This window comes from Amphiura filiformis, chromosome 19 (genome assembly GCF_039555335.1).
Source record: "Amphiura filiformis chromosome 19, Afil_fr2py, whole genome shotgun sequence".
Classification (NCBI taxonomy): Eukaryota; Metazoa; Echinodermata; class Ophiuroidea; order Amphilepidida; family Amphiuridae; genus Amphiura; species Amphiura filiformis.
The window spans coordinates 37,496,396-37,516,164 of record NC_092646.1 but is presented as its reverse complement, the minus strand read 5'-3'; the positions used below and the strand labels follow the sequence as shown (position 1 = coordinate 37,516,164).

Below are 19,769 nucleotides of genomic sequence, written 5' to 3'. Positions count from 1 at the left end.
TTGCTTTAATCTTTTAAAAACTATACCAAAGCATTCCTCTAGTCTTAAGGATTCAGAAAAGTATAGTTTGTCATATCTGTGATGTACCATTCTCAAGTTATAAGCAAAAAGGTCAAAGGTCAAATTTTAGGCTCCACGTGGGTCAACTTCGAAAAAAATGCTCAGATCTCCTTAAAAATGGTCTCGATGTATTCGTCCTTTAAAAACACTCCAAAATAAGAATAGTTTGCCATATCTTGGATGCTTCGTTACCTAGGTAGCAGGGTAAAAGAGGTCATTGACCATTGAACTCTATTGACCTGACCTAGTTTTCGATGTTACGCATGTAATTAAACAACCTAAACAGTGCAAATATTCTTAAATGAATTATGTTTGCAAGCCGAACAATTTGAGACCATTTTGGTTAAAATCAGACAATTTTTAGTTTTTTGACCTCGGTTGAACCCAACATTTGACCTTTGACCTTTTCGGTTATAACTCAAGAACCGTACATCACAGGTATGGCAAACTATATTTTTTCTGAATCCTTATGACTAGATGAATAATTTGGTATAGTTTTTAAAATGATTGGAGTGATTTTGAAATTTGACCCCTGTATGACCTTTTCCCGCCAAAAACTACCTTTCCACCAAGTATATTTTAGTATACTTTTTGTATGCTGTTCAGGGACATCTCTGACATTCATAGGAGTGAAAAAATTTTGTTGCAATTAGTGGCGAGTCAAAACCCACTGAACTATAATGTAAATGGTTGAGTGCAGTTTCAAATCTGCACTAAGTGAACATTGAATCCAATATTTTTCAATTGATCATTTAGCCATACAAATCCCCTTCTTGGTTCAGAGCTCAGCACAGTGAGTGGTAAGTTTGCCAATCCCATTCTTTGACCCAATACACCTTTAATTTTCACATATTTAGTAAACAGTCATATACTATTTCCAAGTTAGTTTTATTGGTACCAAATTTTGCCTTATGATGTTATGACGAAATGTTGAGAGGGAGACTTATTTCTTGTGATGTGTTTAGGAAATTAAGGACACCGGCCATTATAGAGCCCAGGTATAGACCGTATCACACAAAACCAACCGGAACAGTATAACAATTAAAATGGCAACCATGTTGTTTTAAGTTCGATATTCCACAACCATAATACAGACATGCCAACTTTGAAATCCAGATTTCCGTACTCAGAAGAACAAAAATCCGTATTTTGCACCCTAAAACCGTATTTTTTAAATATGTACCTTTTGCATACCTGCCAACCCCAGAAACCCCAAAAGTAGAACACATAATTGGAGGGAGCACTTGTGCGACCGAGCACGTAACGGCCGGGGGTCCAGTGGCCCACCTTACGAATTTGCAATCAAATTGGAAATGCCAAAGAACCATTCCATCAAAGTAATAAATCAATACAGAAAGATGCTTCCTTTACGAGTTATCACTCATTGAAAGTGCTACTTTGCTATACTTTACATGGAAAGCGGCCATCTTAAAGTCGTCATATTTCCTTAATTACACAACTGATCAAGCTGATTTTCGGATATGTGATGCACAGTTGAAAATTAATTATTAAAAGATTTGGTGACCTCAGTCGACCTTCGACCTTGTATGTGACCTTTGACCTCACGAAATTGGATAAAGTATGTAGACCGAACAAATTGATATATTTCTGGAAACATTGGGTTTTGTTACTTCTAATGTTGTTAAAAGCATGCTTTGTCAAAACTTTCAAGTTCAGAAAATCATTGATCATCATCTAAAACATCATCATCATCATCATTATAGTATCAGTTGGTAGGCCTAACATCAGGTTTTGTTCATGTTTTCCAAAAAAATTAAACAGTTTAATGCCAATGCCAATTAGAAGACTGTACTGGGTATAGCAGTTGTCTATGCATGGTTAAAGAAAATTAGAAAAATATTAATGTGCCAACTGCGTGCACCATTGAAAAAACAAAGTCGGAAAGCATCTTGCAGGCTTATTCATTTGCAGACCTAAATAGTTAACTAAATACCTCCAGAAGACATAGCATGTGTAGCAGTTAGATGAAGATGCTTAATAAAAAATATTAATGTGCATGAAAAATCCGCAAGTCAGGAGAAAATTATTTTGGAAACCATCTTTTAGGCCTATAAATATTTTTTTAATGTGCATGCATGTGCGAAAGTCGGAAGTAAAAGGAGGTCGGAAACCTTCTTGTAGGCTTATTCTTTTACACCAATAGAGCTAAATAGTTAACTAAATACCTTCAGAAGACATAACATTAGGTGGTTAATAAAAAATATTAATGTCTATGGAAAATCTGCTAGTCAGAAGAAAATTATTTCGGAAAGCATCTTGTAGGCCTATTAAATATTTCTTTAATGTGCATGCATCGTGCGAAAGTCGGAAGTAAAAGGAGGTCGGAAACCATCTTGTAGGCTTATTCTTTTACACCAATAGAGCTAAATAGTTAACTAAATACCTTCAGAAGACATAACATTAGGTGGTTAATAAAAAATATTAATGTCTATGAAAAATCTGCTAGTCAGAAGAAAATTATTTCGGAAAGCATCTTGTAGGCCTATTAAATATTTCTTTAATGTGCATGCATCGTGCGAAAGTCAGAAGTAAAAGGAGGTCGGAAACCTTCTTGTAGGCTTATTCTTTTACACCAATAGAGCTAAATAGTTAACTAAATACCTTCAGAAGACATAACATTAGGTGGTTAATAAAAAATATTAATGTCTATGAAAAATCTGCTAGTCAGAAGAAAATTATTTCGGAAAGCATCTTGTAGGCCTATTAAATATTTCTTTAATGTGAATGCATCGTGCGAAAGTCGGAAGTAAAAGGAGGTCGGAAACCTTCTTGTAGGCTTATTCTTTTGCACCAATGGAGCTAAATAGTTAACTAAATACCTTCAGAAGACATAACATTAGGTGGTTAATAAAAAATATTAATGTACATGAAAAATCTGTAAGTCAGAAGAAAATTATTTCGGAAAGCATATTGTAGGTCTTATTAAATAATAATTTTTTAATGTGCATGCATCATCGAAAGTCGAGAAAAAAACGATGTAGGCAACCACTTTTAAAGACCAAGAAAGTGGTCAAATGATACCAGTAATTCAGTTGGTAGTTTAATCTTGCAGCTGTTTATCTTTTTAAGACACAACATTTTATTATTTTTGTCAAAATTCTGGAATTCCGTATTTTTTTTTTTTGGGGGGTGACCGTACTACCGTATTTGTCACGTTTTACCGTACAAAATACGGTGAAACCGTACTAGTTGGCATGTCTGCACATATCACCTGTATTATGGTTTTATCATGCAAATTACCCAGTGGGGGGCTTCTGGTGGTCAGAATTTTATTCAAATAAGAATGAGTGACGTAGCGCTCGATATGGTCTATCGGGCGAGTGCAAGAAAATGGTAAGCACCATTGAGCTAGTCCAATCAAAATCCATACACAACTTTGGAAGACATGACCTATAAATCCTACACAGAGGGTGCAATTTTAAATGGAATCACCAATTCAAGTAACCCCATTTGAAATTCACACTCCCGAGTGGAAGTTAAAAGGCCATGTCTTCCATGGTTTATGGATTTCAACAGTTTCAGTGAAATAGGTATCTTAAAGGTTTGTGACCCAATTGACAACCTCATCTCCCCAAGTACCCCATCAAAATGCACAATTTTGGTATCAGGTGTATATTTTTATCGTAACTCCAGTGAATTTTTAGGAGTGACATACAAAACTGGGACACAAAAAAAGAACAAACTTAACATTTTAAAGTGATACAGCAAATGTTTATTGGCTCTTCCTATGGTACAATGGTATGTTAATTTACAACTAGACAGCTCAATGCCAGAATTGGGTAAGTGCAATAGCTGTCCTGTGAACATTTGGCAATTTACACATAGTAATAATGTACTCAGCTACACATGGCAGCTATTGCACTTTCCCACTTCTAGCACTGAGCAGTCAAACTAGATAAGGTAATACAAAATGACATAGTTATCATAGAAAAAACACAATGCCTTATATACATAACCTGTCAAATAAATTAAAAACACTGAGACATTCCTCCAGCCGCAATTGAGGATTTGGAATGCAAGAAATTTGATATTTTTCTCTTGGTCATGAACTGCCTAATTGTTTTATCGAAATTTTGAAGGTGTACCGTAACTTCATATGAAATTCACCTATCACTGGCGAGTGTTAAGCAACAGTTCTGCTTCTGGTACATTGGAAATGTGAAGAGTATGAATCACTGGATCTATAGTCATTTGGTTATGCAGGCCTACAGGGTGTCACAAAAACGTTACTTCGGATTTACTGAATATGTGAAGGAAGCACCATAATTATTAACTGGAAATTTTCTAGTCTAGCACAGGTTTCAACCAGTTTGGTGGTTACTTACTAATGTCACATACATACATTGGGTACTTTGACATTGTACACAGGGAACTTCACTGATGTGGCCTAGTACTGGGCCAGCGCTGGGCAACATAATGGTGGCACATAATGGACATGGACAAAAAAAGGCTTTCACATGGTCTAGCCAAAGTGACACTTTAACTATACCATGAGTTAGCACTTTACAATGGGCCATATCAAGCCACTTAAAGATAAAGTGAGTGCCAGCACTGGGCAACACTGAAGTCCGGCCAGAACTGGGTCGATGGCTGCAATAGGAAGTCCATTAAGTGCCACACCATATTTCTGGCCGACTTTTGTCTAGTTCAGTGCATGCGCTCACTTTATCTGGCCCATCTCTGGTCCAGTATATATTTATGTATAATGGCCTTTTACGTCTGGTGAAGATTTGCTGTGTATCCAAAAACCTGTTTTGTGCTTGCAAACAGTTGATAAAAACACTGCAACTGTATTCTTACAATACATTTTAACCTTTTCTATAACACCTTTTCTTAATCAAAGTATCATAATGTAACATGATCTGATCCACTTGAACCCAAGTCGGAAATTTTGAAAATTGAGTCATAACAGTACTTCCTCGGTACCTATGTTTACTGATGTTGAAAACCCACACATCCCTGGTATACTTGTTTGCAAATTAACTCTTTCCACACACATGGGTGTAGCTGTAGACTGCAGACGATAAGTTCCAAAATTGTTTTAAAATTTAAAAAAAATCAAAAACTGTACATTTTCATAACCATATTTGGAATCAGCACTGAAATTTTTTTTTAAAAAGTACAAATAGGCCTAGTGTTGGTTCAGTGTTTTTTTGGTTTTTTTGGAGAAAATATCTCAAGACTGCATGCAGAGCATTAAGTATGAATATTTTTGTTCCTTCAATTTCATTATTGCCGACTTTTGACCGATTGGATTTGTTCATGTCACGTTTGTTTGAACTTTGTTTCACAAGGATAATAACGCAAGAAGAAGTTATAGACAAGGGGGAAACTAATTCAATTCAGTCATCATCCCTCCTTGTGCAGTTTGTCCACTGGCATATTAACTGGGGGAAAGAAGTTGCAAGTTTGACACAAATCAAACCATGGAGGGCATCTGTTGATAAAGGCAACTTTTTGCCTTAAACACTTTTTTGGTGCTATTGCACACACACAAAAATCCACTTGTTTGCAAAAGCTCAGTTGTGATGCTCCTCAAAGCTGGCTCATCTCACAATGCATTTTAATGTAATTTATAGCTTTTAAGCATCTTTATTTTGTTCAACGTTGGTAATAGCAGAAAACTTTGTCGGTGTCAATCCCACCCTACATTCCTGCATAAGAGATGCAATAAAAAAAAGCCACTTTGCGTACACGTAGGTACTGCGATATCAATCCGCAACGTCTAGCCCATTAGGAATTGAACAAAATACAGCAGCTCTCCTGAACACTCTCCTTATTAACATCACCAGGAGAGCAATTTGTTGCACACCTGTCATATTTGTGCATATAACACCTGCATGGTTCTAGTCCAAAAAGATTGTTGTCCTTAGCCAATATCACTTTTTTAAAAACATATCATTCTTTGAAGCTTAATAATTTACATACATGTTTCTCACCGTACACTTGATTTTTGTACACTGAACAAAGACATAAGGTATGGTAATATACATGTTTTCCTATATTTACACATCAAACAGCCAATTGAATTGGCCGAGTGTTTAAGAGGACACACAATGACGGACATCGGATGACGGCAGAGGTCTTTAGCTTTCCGGAGCTGGCTCTTCTGGACTTTGCTCTTGTACCTGAAATTGACAAGGAAACATGGGAAAAAGTAAGTACAGTAGGGAAAAAGTAAGTACGGTAAGCAAAAAGTCAGTAATGAAGTTCTGATTATAGAAAATTATTCCTGTAAACCTTTGATGAGAGTGTACATTTTTTTGTACTTTACTACAAACATTGCTTATTCACTTTGATTGGCTGCTGATGTGGATACACTATTGTCGAGTCACTGAACTATGCGTCATACATGTTGCTAATTCCACCTTGTCAGCATTGCAGAAGTACACTCTCGTCAAAATTTTACAGCAATTTACTGTAATTTGAAAACGACAGCGATTGAGGCTTAGCCATATAAATCCCAGGGAATACAGGGATACCCTCCATACTGATAAAGGGGATGGTCCATACAATCACTCCCCCAATGTTGATGCCTGTATGTTGTTTTTAGATCAAATTAACTTTGTACCTATTGTATTTGGCCATTTTAGCCTAAAAGGTGCCAATTTGTGTGCTCTTTGCACAAACCTGTTCTACTTTTGCCCCTTATTTCACCATTTTAGCTTCAATATGGGAACAATCTTTGCAGGCATTCTACTATGGACTTATACTGTCACCATAAGGTGTTGAATTCACTAACTAAACTTCACGAAGTTTTTCCAACTCCATCCCCCCCATGTCAAAAAGAAATCCATGCCACTGGACATGGCAAATGTTTCTATTGTTTGCATCAGGAGTTACATACCAGAAAGTGTAAGATGTGACTCTAAATTGAGCTCAATTCACATACAGGCTGCATCAGGCATCATGATACCAAAGGGAGAGCGTGGCGCAATGGTTAGGGTACTTGCCTTTAATGCATGAGGTCCCGGTTCGATTCAGGGTGGCGATTTGCTGGGATATTGACTTGGAAAAAAAAGTCTGAATTTAATTGGCAACATCTGTAGATTAAATTCAGATGTTCGCACTCCCCATGGTTTATTTAGAATTGGGTAAATGAATCATGAAAGTACTCCGTCCTTCGGAGGGAAGTTACGCCGTCGGTCCTGTGTGCAGAGCCATACCTGTACATGTGTCTCGCAGCCAGTTTCGAAAAGAGTAGGGTGTTAACCCCTGACTGTTCCCAACCCGTCCCGGTGTTCAAATGGACCCCAATGGAAATAAGCTTCAATAGAGGCTTTCTTGGGTTATACAGGGTTGTCACAATCCGAACAAATCAAATCAAAAATCAAAAGGCCCAGCAAGCCGCATGGGTTTCACATATGTGACACGATCAAGGGAAATGAGTCGGATGTCGCTGATATTGATTTTGAGATATTGGCAAAGAAAGTGTTAAAATTCTTTTGTTTTATATTGTTTTCAGCGATTGATAAATTGGCGTAACTTCAGAAAGAAAAGTCGTATCAACATGGGGTTTTCAGTTTCTGAAAGCTCTAAATGTCCTTTAAAAACATGGGGGGAGCAAAGTGAATTTCAGAGGGGAGGGCAAAATCAACAAATTTTGCACAAAAAGTCCTGCAAAAAGTGGAAATTCATGCAATTTGTTTTTTTTGCCTGAAAAAGTTGGAGGGGGTTATGGGGGGGGTAATGCCCTTCTATGCGTGAATATACATCCTGCAGGAATAGGTTAGCGTGCACAATTCAAATCTGCCAATGTAAAATCCAATATGATGTTACTCTCAACTTGAGACAAGACAGACTATTATGGGCTAATCAGTAACCTTGTTTTCTTTACTTCAAAGTCATGTAGTTTACCTTTGACTTGAGTTCTTTGTTCTCGTCCTGCAGCTGTTCCACCTTCTGTTGCAACTCGCTGACCTGCAGTCTGAGTGCCTCTACATCTGCTGTGTCGGGACCAGCCTGACCTAGGTGCATCTTTAAAAAGCTGTACATTGGTTGAAGTTAAGGAGAAACATGTTCAAAACACCTGTTACTGGTACAACATCTGCACTGTATTGTCGAAGCAGTATTGACGAAGTAGAAGCCCCCCAAACATGTAGCTAATTTATACCATACTGTCAGTATTCAGAGATGTCACAGGCTGACCCAAAAAATCCTGAACTTGCGGTTGTGAGCGAGTGCAGCGAGCCAAGCAACACGGCCGGGGGTCCGGGGCCCGCTTAAGGGCCCCGGTGGGGTCCAGGGACGAAGCCCTGGTAGGGGTCGAGGGGGCGAAGCCCCCCCGAAGCCAGATGGTTTCTGCACATTTAGCACCACAGTAAAGGCCATTTCAGAGGGTAAAAGAACAGTTCAAAGCTCCTGGCTTGTTCTACACTTTTAATAAAAAGTGCTTCCTTCTTCCAGAAAACATGCTTTAAAGTTTTCAGTTTCCTATACTTTTATGTAAAGAGACCCTCTTAAAAATAAAAGGTTTTTGGCTTTATTACATGGACAATATGGCTGATGTTGATATATGTGAAGCAGAAAGATAAGACAATAGGGCCACTCCAAAAGCGAAAAAAAAATTATAAAAAAAAAAAACAATTAAAAAAAAAAATTTAATCCCAAAAATCCGGATAAATCCGAAATGTGACATCTCTGAATATTAATTACAGTCTAGATTCATGTAAATGCCTTTTTTGTCTTAAAAACACATCTTTAGGCTGAACCACTAGTAGGCTATCAATGACAATGACAATGACATTTCAGGTGTACCAAAATCTGCATTTAGATGATTTTTACGATCGTCCAGATGAATTGAATCACTGAATGGGCCAAGGATCATTTGCTGAATTAATGCATTGATCAATTTTGATTCATATTTTAAGGGGTACTACACCCCTGCCCAATTTTGTGCCTATTTTTAATTTTTCTCAAAATTATAGCGCATTGGTGACAAGTAAGATATGTATATTATAGGGGCAAGGACTACAACTACTGCACTGGAAATTTTATTTCAGCACAGACAACAGTTGTGGAGTTACAGTCAAAAATGAGGGAAAACCAATATTTGATCAATAAATCAATAACTACTTGTTGCTGAATTTTCAGTATAGTAATTGTAGTCGTTGCCCCTATAATATACATATCTTACTTGTCACCAATGCGCTATAATTTTTGAGAAAAATGCAAAAATAGGCACAAAATTGGCCAGGGGTGTAGTACCCCCTTAAAAGTATTGGGTTTAAAAATTTTTTTTTAAAGTGTAATGTACTATCAACAGGTCAAGTCGCAAGGTACTATTTGGTTACAAATTATGTGACTATTATAGCTGACTTGGTCATACATGTACAACATTATTGATTAGTTACTTCACAAATCACAATTAACTTAATGGTCACGATCTGATTCAAGGATACTCCAGTGCATTATTTGGTTTCTCTGGTTCTTCATATAATGCTACTAGTGTCTTGGTGAGTGTGTCCAGCACACCGGCTTTCTCTAGGTACTTCCTAAACTCCTCCCTCTTCGAGTCTGCTGGCTGTAATGTATAAAGAGAGAAACCAAATTATTAAACTGCAAATCAATTACCCAAGACCTTAGACACAAAATTACAGCCTATAATGTCATTTCATTTGTACTGCCAATACTTGCCATGTGGGTTGTGAATATCAGCCTGGCGGCATATCAATTCCGCTTGGTAGAATTTTTATTTTTTCGGTACAGGTAGCTCAGAGCTAGGGGGTCTTTGACCGTGGGAAAGACGATGAGACATGTTCCCGGCCCCCCACTCAACCCAAAATTGGCAACTCACCAGTAGCAAGGACCGCGAAATTGGTAAAATAGGGGGTATTAATAATTTGGATTGTCCGTGAAATTTGGCCATGAAAACAGCAAAATAGGGGGTATTTAATTTGCACTGTCCGTGAAATTTGGATGAAAGGGGTACTTGAGAAAATCCAGTATTTTTATTTCAATATTTAGTGTCATTGAAAAGGGGTGTTTGAAATTCTAGTCATTGAAAAGGGGTCTTTGAAATTTGAAATTGAAAACCACAAAAAAGGGGTTATTTTTGGCAAAATTTTGTTCTCAATTTTGCATGAAAAATAAAGGGGTAAATTTGATGAAAAAGCATTGCAAAGGGGGTCTTTGAAAGATTTGGTAACTTTCATGGTTGCCAACATTTGTGTTGAGTTGGGGGGGCCAGGGACATGTTTCAAAGTTTCTCCAGTGGTAGGCAGGCTCACATCACACACTTCAAGAGGTGCTATTCGTCACTCCAGACTCCAGAGCTCTTGTACGGTTTTCCCCAAGCAAAAAATACCTCCAATGATGAACTTCATGCAATGATGAGACAATAAATTGTGGTATTGTACATGTATTCTTGGCATATTATTAAGAAATCTGATGACAGTAGTTTGGTACTCTACTGTTATTTGTATTTAAGGAATCCTGCAAAAATTTTTACTGTCATGATGACTGTAAAAAGGAGCGTGCCATGGCATGGGGAAACAGCATGGAAATTTTAACTGGGTTTCAGATAAACAGTTCTCATTTCTGGAAGCTAACTTTCACATCATTGAGCATGAGAGTAAGCGGTGGTGCAATAATTATGTGTACCCCCCGGGTGGTGAATTATAGGGGAGAGGGGGCAAAGATTTTTTGGCACAGATATTTAAGAACCGTTTCTATAATTACATTTACACCCCTTATAAAACTAAACAGGTGTTGGAAAATGTTAGCCTTGCCCTTGCTTTATATTAATACTGCTTCGTTTAGGAACATGTTCAAATATGCAAAATGTCCTGCTTGCTGCGTTCACACAATATGATAAGACAATTTAAGGTTTTAAATTCAGGTTCCCCAAAATGTGTAACTGTAAGGGGGGGGGCAAAGTTTTTTTGGCACATCAAAAAGAGGGGGGCACCGCTGTTTATTTTGCGTAAAATCCGCAACTTAGTTGTACCGAAGAGCTTAAAACGACTGGTAACGAGACTATGCCCTTGACACAATTAAAGATGGATGCTGGCGGTCTGCACGTAAACAATAGCCGTGGTGGAATAAAATGCTGCAAAAGGTGTTAATATTGCAAGAGTAACTACATTTTCGAATCGAAGGTAATTATTTGATCTAAGATATTCTTAAAATGAATCCGGTTTCATCATCAGTGATAAATATTTCCTGAAATTGTACATTACTTTGCACCCAAATTCTGTACTTGTTTCTGGAGCTCTGCACCGTGCTGCATCAAGGCAGTAGCAGCGGTAGGATTTTCAAATCTTTTTGTACTTTACCCATGATTTTGGGCACTTGGTACAAGTTCTTTTATATCTGATCTTGTATGCAAGTGAATAAAAACGCTCTCAATAGGCTGAATTAATGAATGGCCCAAGGTTAAAAAATGTCCTTTTAAAAAAAAAAAAAAACGATTTCAATATCATGCATGTATATGGCATGCATGTATTTCTGAGTGCTATGCCATGTAAATGGGCAATGATGGCTATGTGTATGTAAACATGTGCGTTAGCAAGGCCGTGGATGTACCTAGAAGGATTATATTGCACAGAGATGCTAATATTAAATATTATGACCGAGCAGCTGGCTTCTGTTGGGTTGAAGTAAGCTTACTGTCTGTGCGTCATTTGATCTAGAACTCGTATCTACTATCCACGATGACACAGTGAGTGTGAACAGTGACACGGACAGAGATAGAGCATGGAACTATTTAACTACTTCAGTCACTTAATCGTCAGCCAATTTTCAAACACATTAAAAATTCTTTATTAAGTTTAATGTTACCGGGGTACCGAAATTTATTTTGATGACATATCTGTAATTCTGTATCTTCAGAGCAGCCAAAGTTTGATCATTTTTATTTTATGAGATTAACCATGGCCCCATGCTCACAATTCGCTGATGATGTGTCATTTGAGCAGCTTTTTCGGGGTGCTGTACCCATCGTGATCTGCGTTGTTGTTTACTTCAATTTTCATTGCTAATGTGGTGTTATGCTTGACTGATTCTGACATGATTTGGAGATACATGTAGCTCCAAAGCTCAATCCATAATAATCAATCATTGGTTTCTATATCAGTGGCCTGTATTAAAGATAGACTTCTCGATCAAATGTGTTTATGTGTGTGACATGCGTTAGGCCAAAAAAAATTATTGTTTTGCCCTCAACCGTCCGACCCTAAATCCTGAAAAATCAGGGTCGCTCTTTTTTTTTTTTGAATGATGAATTTTACAGATTTGTTCAAAAACTCAATGTTTTTCACTTAAAAGTAATATTTTATTGAAAGACTAGTCTTTAATTGATGTCTAACAGGTATCCAGAAGTCAAAATTGACAAATGTCCCTAATTGAAGAAGCATTATTTAATATTTGAGAATAAAAAAAAAGAAATCCGACCGTCCGACCTAAATTTCCCACTTGAGGGCAACACAATAATATTTTTTTTGCCTAATCATGATATTATCATGCAATTCAATTCAAGTAGGCCTACTTCACCCCCATCATCCCAGATTCCCCCATCCTAGAAAATGTGGGGCTGTAAGCTGGGTTAACATACATTTTTAATTAACAGGAATTAACCTGTTGGTGCACTCTAGGGGTGGAACGTGTAGCATGTTGGAATATTTCCAACCCTATACAACCCACGGATTGGCAATGGTAGAATGCACCCTGGTAGTCTAGCTTGAATTTGCCGGGAATTTGCTCACCAATAGCTTTTGAGGCTAGAAATTGATGAAGAACGACACCATAATAGCAAGGGTAGTTCGGAAATAATGATGGGGTCATCGCATCAAAACTGTTGCTAAAATTGCACTTCAACTAAATTATAGACTGTTCAAAATAACCAAAAATTACAAGTGCCATCATTTTCCCACATTCAGCGGGATAGGTGGTGACGAAAGTACTCAAAACTCACTAAAAAAACGGCGAGTTGGTGCTCATTGCTTTTTAATAGAAATGATGGACATCAAGATTGTGTTGTTGAAATTGGGAATAGGCAGGCTGCTTTTTCCTGTATGGTCTGTCATTTTGTTCACTTTTCCTCCACGATTCTTCAATTTGTACACTCAAATGCGACAGAAATAAACCCATGTAGGTTTGTCAGTTGAGCATTTTTCTTGTGCAAATGACCTTATACCTGTAAATTTTAAAATCTGTAAACATTTTTCAATTTTTTTCACTTGCTCCATTCATAGTTTTTTTTTTCTAATAAAAGCACACCTGAGACACAAAAATCTAGGTCAGACAGGCCTGTAGAACAGGGTTTTTGTCACCTAAACCTAGCTGTAATTTCAGTTTAAGTTATCAAGTTAATCAGTGATTCATATTTGTAATTGATATACACAATAACAACTTTCAGTTTAAGCTTATTTACTAATTTTTATTATTTTCTTTTATTGCTCTATTTTCACAGAAAAGAACATGGATGTTCAAGAGAAACTGGGCGAAGATATGTAGTTCCATTCATGAAGAGGGTTGGTGCTGGTGTACATTGTGACATTGTCATCGCGTGATAACGACACGTCTGGACAAGGATGTTATACAATGATGTGCAAATCATGTTAAATTTGCTTTATTGCTTGGACTTTCTTAAACACAAACAATAATGTTCCAGCTGGTGTTCCCGAGGTCAAAAGGGTTCAGAGGATGCTCGAAGTTGAAATGGTCTCCAATTATATGTCCTATGATAAATCAGAAAATAATAGTTTGCACTATGTACATGTATCCCTATTGTGGCCGCCAGGACAGGTTCATCATCCCCAAGGTACCTGACTGGTACACACAGAGTACCTACACATTACAATGCTGTACTGCAAAAGTCAAATACCGATGGTGAACCTGTGCAGTATAGGATGTTTTGTTACCTTGGTAACACATCAAAAATTCAAAAAAGGACAATACACATCGAGTCTTATTGAGTTCTATAATTTGAAATTGATATCAAAAATAAGAAAGCACCCTAGATAATTAAAAGAACTATATTCTCTTTGTCTGATTTCTTGCAAGAAGACCAATAAGGGGCTGAGCAATAATTATCAGCTCCCGGGCGGGTAAAATATCCGAGCGGCTCGCCAAAAATCGCTTGCCCCCCCCCTCGGCCCACCAAAAATCGCTTGCCCCCCCCTTCGCTCGCCAAAAATTTCTTGCCCCCCAATTTTACCCTCCCCAGGGCTCATAATTATTGCACAGCCCCTAATTTGAGATCATTTTCATAAAAATCAGAACAATTTCATTTTCATTAGACCTATGACGTCACAATGTTACTCTTTTGCTCGTAACTCTATGAAGGTCTAAACAAATTGTTTGATTGGCATAACGTAAAAAATATTAGGGTAGGTCGGTCAGTAATTTTTATTTTGCACACATTTTAAGCTGTAAATTGCGTATGATAAAGGTTGTGGAATTTTTTTAATTAATTAAAATTTCTTTGCAAAAAAAGTAAGAAAAAAGTCTAGGGTCGGGCTTATTTCTAGGTCGGTCGGATTACGCCAATCAAACAATTTTTTAGGCCTAACCGTACATCATAGGTATGTCAAAGTATACTTCTTCTGAATCTTTATTGCCAGAGGAGGATTACGATAGTGTAGGTTTTGAACAGGATTTGTGTCATTTTAAAATTGACCCTATGTGGAAAGTTCAACGACCTGTTTCTTTTCTTATGAGAAAAGCTTTCACCATCCAAATATGCAGTTCAAATTGATGTAGAATACACTATGCATGAAGAAAATTAAATATGTTATGAAAGTGTAACAAACCTCTGGTGAATCCTTACTTTGTCACACTCTGATCAATCATAAACATACACAACCATATTCATATGGCCAGTTATTGGGTAGCCATGGATAGCCGAGTTCAATACTGCAGGACTATTCCAAGCTGGAGAAGCTGTGCAATAACTTAGAGTAATACAGTAGCTTGTGATGGAGTAGCTGTGGAGTAATTCTGAAGTTAGGGCATGGAAGTTACCAGCTTGCAGCCCTGCAGTAACTCTGCTATACATTGTATATGGGCCACTAAAAAAACTTGGGTAGTACTACTGTCTGTTCAATTAGCTTAGATTCTTGTATTTTTAAGATATTTGAAAAAATAAAAATTTGTGGTCAAAGTCATCAAAAAAATGTGTTAGTATTGTTAGTGTGAGATGTATAGTTTCAGAGACATGTTTACTTTAAAGGGGCATTTCGTGCTCATCGCCCACTTTTCTACGGTCCAACATCATTCCATAAACCATTTCACAATTCAGGGACTTTGCTACTTCATGAGACATTCCACAAATAAAGTTCGCAACCAGGATCAGCCCCAGAGTTTAGTACGTTTTTCCACAAGAGCATACTAGGCACCGCCAGGGTTCGAATCCGCAGCCTCTCGTACCATAGTCGAACACCTTATCGATTGAGCTAACTTGACTGCTCCACAAGGCTTTAGCTAGAGACCCGTCCGGCCGTCATTTGGACGCCCTGTCACGAAAATGGACGGCCTAGGACGGCCTACGAAATTGTAAAAAAAAAAAAAAAAAAAAAAAAAAAAAATTTTTTTTTTTTTTTTTTTTAAGTTATTTTTCCCCGGTTTTGTAGTGTCCCCGGACCTAGACCTAAATGCTAGGATCATTCATGGTTGACCTTAAAAAAAAAAAATAAAATAAAAATTTGCATGATGTTTTGTGTTTTAATATGAAAATTGATAGTTTGTATTCATGTCATACTCTATCAATGATATCAAAATGCATTCAAATTCAATGCATTTTGATATCATTAATAGAGTATGACATGAATACAAACTATCAATTTTCATATTAAAACACAAAACATCATGCAATTTTTTTTTTTTTTTTTTTTTTTGAATTTCGGTATCCGGGCATGGAATTTCCGCCCGGGTACTAGGCTACCCGGGCGGGACTCGAATTCCCAGGAACCAGTCCCTACCTTAGTACATGTAAGTCAAGAAAAGTAAGTTTTGAATGATATTGATGCAAATTGCTTTAATACAAATAGTTGGATTTTTATGTCTAAAAAGCCTCTCCTGGGCCCTTCAAATTGCTAAAATCCAGGAGCTTTCGGGGGCGCTTCCCCCTGATCCCCCGCCAGGGGGCCTAAAGCGGCCCCCTGGACCCCCGGCCGGTGGACGCTCACTTCGCTTTACTTTTTGTACGTCTTTGGACACCCTACTTTCAAATCCTGGCTAATGCCTTGCTGCTCCAGACATATTAATTGGTAATTAATTTTGGATTTATAAAGCGCCTTTCTCCAGAACTTAGAGGACTCAAAGCGCTGTAATTTCGCTGCAATGGTGAATAATCACAATCAGATCGCATCAACTAGGTTGCTGACGAACGGCGCACACCAGGGTTCGAATTTGTGAATTTGCATAGCAGTTTTTTGGTTAATTCATCATAATCAGGATGAAAAGTGCTATACAAATGCAAAATTGGGTAGCAGTTACTTCAAAATATGGAGCAAACTGCTATGCGATACAGCCGAATTCGAACCCTGGCGCACACCTATCCGCATTTAGATTGTAACATTCACCAATTATCTGTGCAGCTCCCCAAATTCCATTGGGTGAAGGAAGTTTTGATAACCAAACAACTAATCACCGATTTTTGTGATACAGGAGGAAACCGGAGATCGTGGAGAAAACCTGCGAGAGTGAGCATGGAATCGGGTTAAACCAAGTGCACATGAGTCCTTGGGCCGCGCTGGGGCTTGAACCCGAGACCTCAGTGGTGCAAAGCGAGGGAACTACCGCTGCGCTAACTCGCCCTCCCTAGGTGAAGTGGGAAGTGATTTTGGCAGACCTTTTTGACAATTGACCACCCTGGGGGGAGACATGATTATGGCACCACCCCTAAGCTTTATCAATAAGCCTACTCAGTGCTGCCGACAAGGGGTTATGGGGGTGCCTGTAAAAATAAAGAAAACATACCTTAATGGGCAAGGTTAATGGGGCCATAAGGGACTGTTCACAAACATTTGTTAGGGGGGCCTGATGCAAAAAGGGGGCCCTGAAAATGTTTGACCCTCCTAAGGGGGGCCCTGAAAAAAATGACAAATTTTCCTAGAAAAATTGAGTTAAAATGCTTTTCTATGGGGTTGACCCATAATTTTAATGCCAAAAAGGGGGGGGGGCCTGAAATGGTTGAGGTCTGTATTAAAAGGTGGGGCCCCAAAAATGTTTCGTGATGATTTTTTTTTTTTTTGCATCGGGCCCCCCTTACAATTGCTTGTGAACGGTCCCTAAAAGCACAGAAATTGGCCCGGGCGTTCATTTTACCCCGCAGTGGCTCTCGGCAGCATGACTGGGCCTACTAGGCCTATCCAAGCATGTAGGCCTACATCATGCATCATTCATGAAAATCATTTTCATGAAATATGTTGATGAAGGCCTACATGAGGCCTATCTCGCATAGGCCTACATCAACATCATTTCATGAAATTTATTTTCATGAAATGATGTTGATGTAGGCCTACATGCGGGGTAGGCCTAGTCATGCTGCCGAGAAATGCTTCAGTTTTCAGCAGGGGTCAGACAGTGTTTTCCTTAATCAATAAATCATTTTTAATATACTTTATTATTTATTTATTTATTTATTAAAATTTAATTATGAAGGTTTTACGTATTCCTCATGTCCCTGCCATGCCGGGCTGCCATGAGATTCACAGCTAGCGTCCCGGCGCGGGCTAGGCGTAAACGTGGCGGCCGTAGTTTCTTCGTGATTAAACAACAGCCTGCATTTTTAATGCTGTTCACGCCGATGTCGGGCGTGTATTTAAATGCCATAATAAACTGGATCTAGCTCTGTAATATTTAGAGTTCAGTATGTCATGCAGATATTTTTTTAATAATACTCAATCTCTATTTTGGCATCTGAAAATGTACACATTTCTGTTCCATACACGACTCTGGTTCCATACTGCTCTTCCTCGATAATAGCTAGCCAGTACGTGTCACATGTCATGTCATGCTGACTTGTTTGTAAACAAACCACCTCAGAAGGGGCTAGTTACAGATAGGTCGGACTACCTGTGACGGATTTATAATATAATAGTATTAAAGTTCATACATTTCAATAAAATGATTTCATTTCAAATTTAATGGAGTGGATGAGGTTGAAATATATCAACATGGACTTATTAATATTGAATTCCGAGAAGTTAGAGAAAATCATGGTAGAAAAAACCGGTAAATTCAATTTTCCTTTAAAATCTGACGAATCGACCTATTGAGAAAGAAACTAAAGGTTCAGTGTATTTATCAAAGGCCGTTGTTTCATAATAAAATATTCCAATCAGTGGGATAACCTCAGAAAAATGTAAAATTGTGATCAAAAAGGTGATTTTTATCTTATAATCAGTGTTGACATGATAAAATGTTGCATATTTTGAACCCTTTTGAATGAAGTGAATTTAATATTTTGAAGAGCCTAAGCAAGGAAAAACCATTTCTAACTTCTAGGAATAACGTTTTTAAACAAAAATAATATCGGGTTCAAGTAATTGGACACAAGAAATTGAAGCTTTGGAAGGAACTGTGACCAGGTGCGTCTTATGCGGTATCGCGAAAATGGTTGAAATTTCCGCCATTTCCTGCTGTAAATGCCGTGCCCATGCATGGCAGTCGTACAACTAAAATGTCACGCATAAACAGCGGTGGGGGGTGGGATTTTTTAGCACGGCAAAGGCCGGGAGCAAGCAATTTTGGCAGACCATTTTGAGAATTCACCACCCGGTACAAATAATTATTGCACAGCCTCTAAGCTCAAACCTACAATTCTTTAATAATTTTTTAAGCTTACAATTTTTGACGGATCATTTCCATTTATTTGACAAGCCTGTCGAATTCTGAAATATTTTCTTACATCCATGCATGAATTTTAGTAACTTGTAATGTGAACAAATTAACTATCCAAACTTAATTTAACTAGGTAAATACTTACTCTATAATTTGACATCGTAAAAAATTCGAAGAATTCACAGAAAAGTGATAGTGAACACAAACAATTTGACAAAAATTTCGCAAAACTTTCTTTCCTCTCGGATCAAAACAAGAGCAGGTTGCTATATGCAAAATACACATGCGCAAACATTTAGTTGGCTGATCTCCATTTTTTAAGATACAGGAGAAATACACGAAAGAGAATACACTGGGAATTTACTCATTTAAAAGGGGGCGCTATTTAAATTTCCCGGGAAAAAAGTTTCTGAAGACATCAAAACAAAAATGTGAAGTGGTCAGCGAACTAAGGAAAATCAATGGTTTGAGTATCTTACCGCAGGTAGATGAACGTTTCATGGTAAATTTCAGTTGTCAAATGACTTACTCTCTTGTGTAAATCGTAAATACAGGTAAAAATTGAGCCGAGGCTATAAGCTTATAAATTATAAACCATGACATGAGTTGTCAAAATGTGACAGTCATGTCTTCAAAATTCTGCTCCTTCTACTAGCTATACTAAAATGCAGTAAACCTTTGACGAGCGCGTATTGTAAGGATACATCGCGTATTTACTGCGTTGCACGCACTTGTCTCTGATTGGCTGCTAAGGCGATATGTTGTTGCTGAGTGGAAATTTATGAATGAACTGTGCGCTGTACGCGTTTTTAGCGCCGAATTTGCAACATCACGGTAATCGCGCTCGTAAAAGGTTTGCTGCATTTGACTATACACAATGTATAAACATGAAATGTTTTGTT

At 37.8% G+C, this 19,769-nt stretch overlaps 1 protein-coding gene and 1 long non-coding RNA gene across 2 annotated transcripts; one reads left to right on the top strand and one right to left on the bottom strand.

The window, feature by feature from the left end:
- Positions 1–3,770: 3,770 nt before the first annotated feature.
- LOC140141247 (c-Myc-binding protein-like) lies at positions 3,771–19,163 on the bottom strand. Its single transcript, XM_072163052.1, has 4 exons — positions 19,013–19,163; positions 9,483–9,604; positions 7,939–8,068; positions 3,771–6,209 (listed from the first exon to the last, which is right to left on the bottom strand). Exons 1-4 carry the CDS (start codon positions 19,025–19,027, stop codon positions 6,168–6,170), a joined length of 309 nt encoding a protein of 102 aa, XP_072019153.1. The 5' UTR covers positions 19,028–19,163; the 3' UTR covers positions 3,771–6,167.
- On the top strand, positions 10,992–14,060 carry LOC140140718 (uncharacterized). Its single transcript, XR_011857267.1, has 2 exons — positions 10,992–11,180; positions 13,493–14,060. It is a non-coding gene; the product is annotated as an uncharacterized lncRNA (long non-coding RNA).
- Positions 19,164–19,769: the final 606 nt, after the last annotated feature.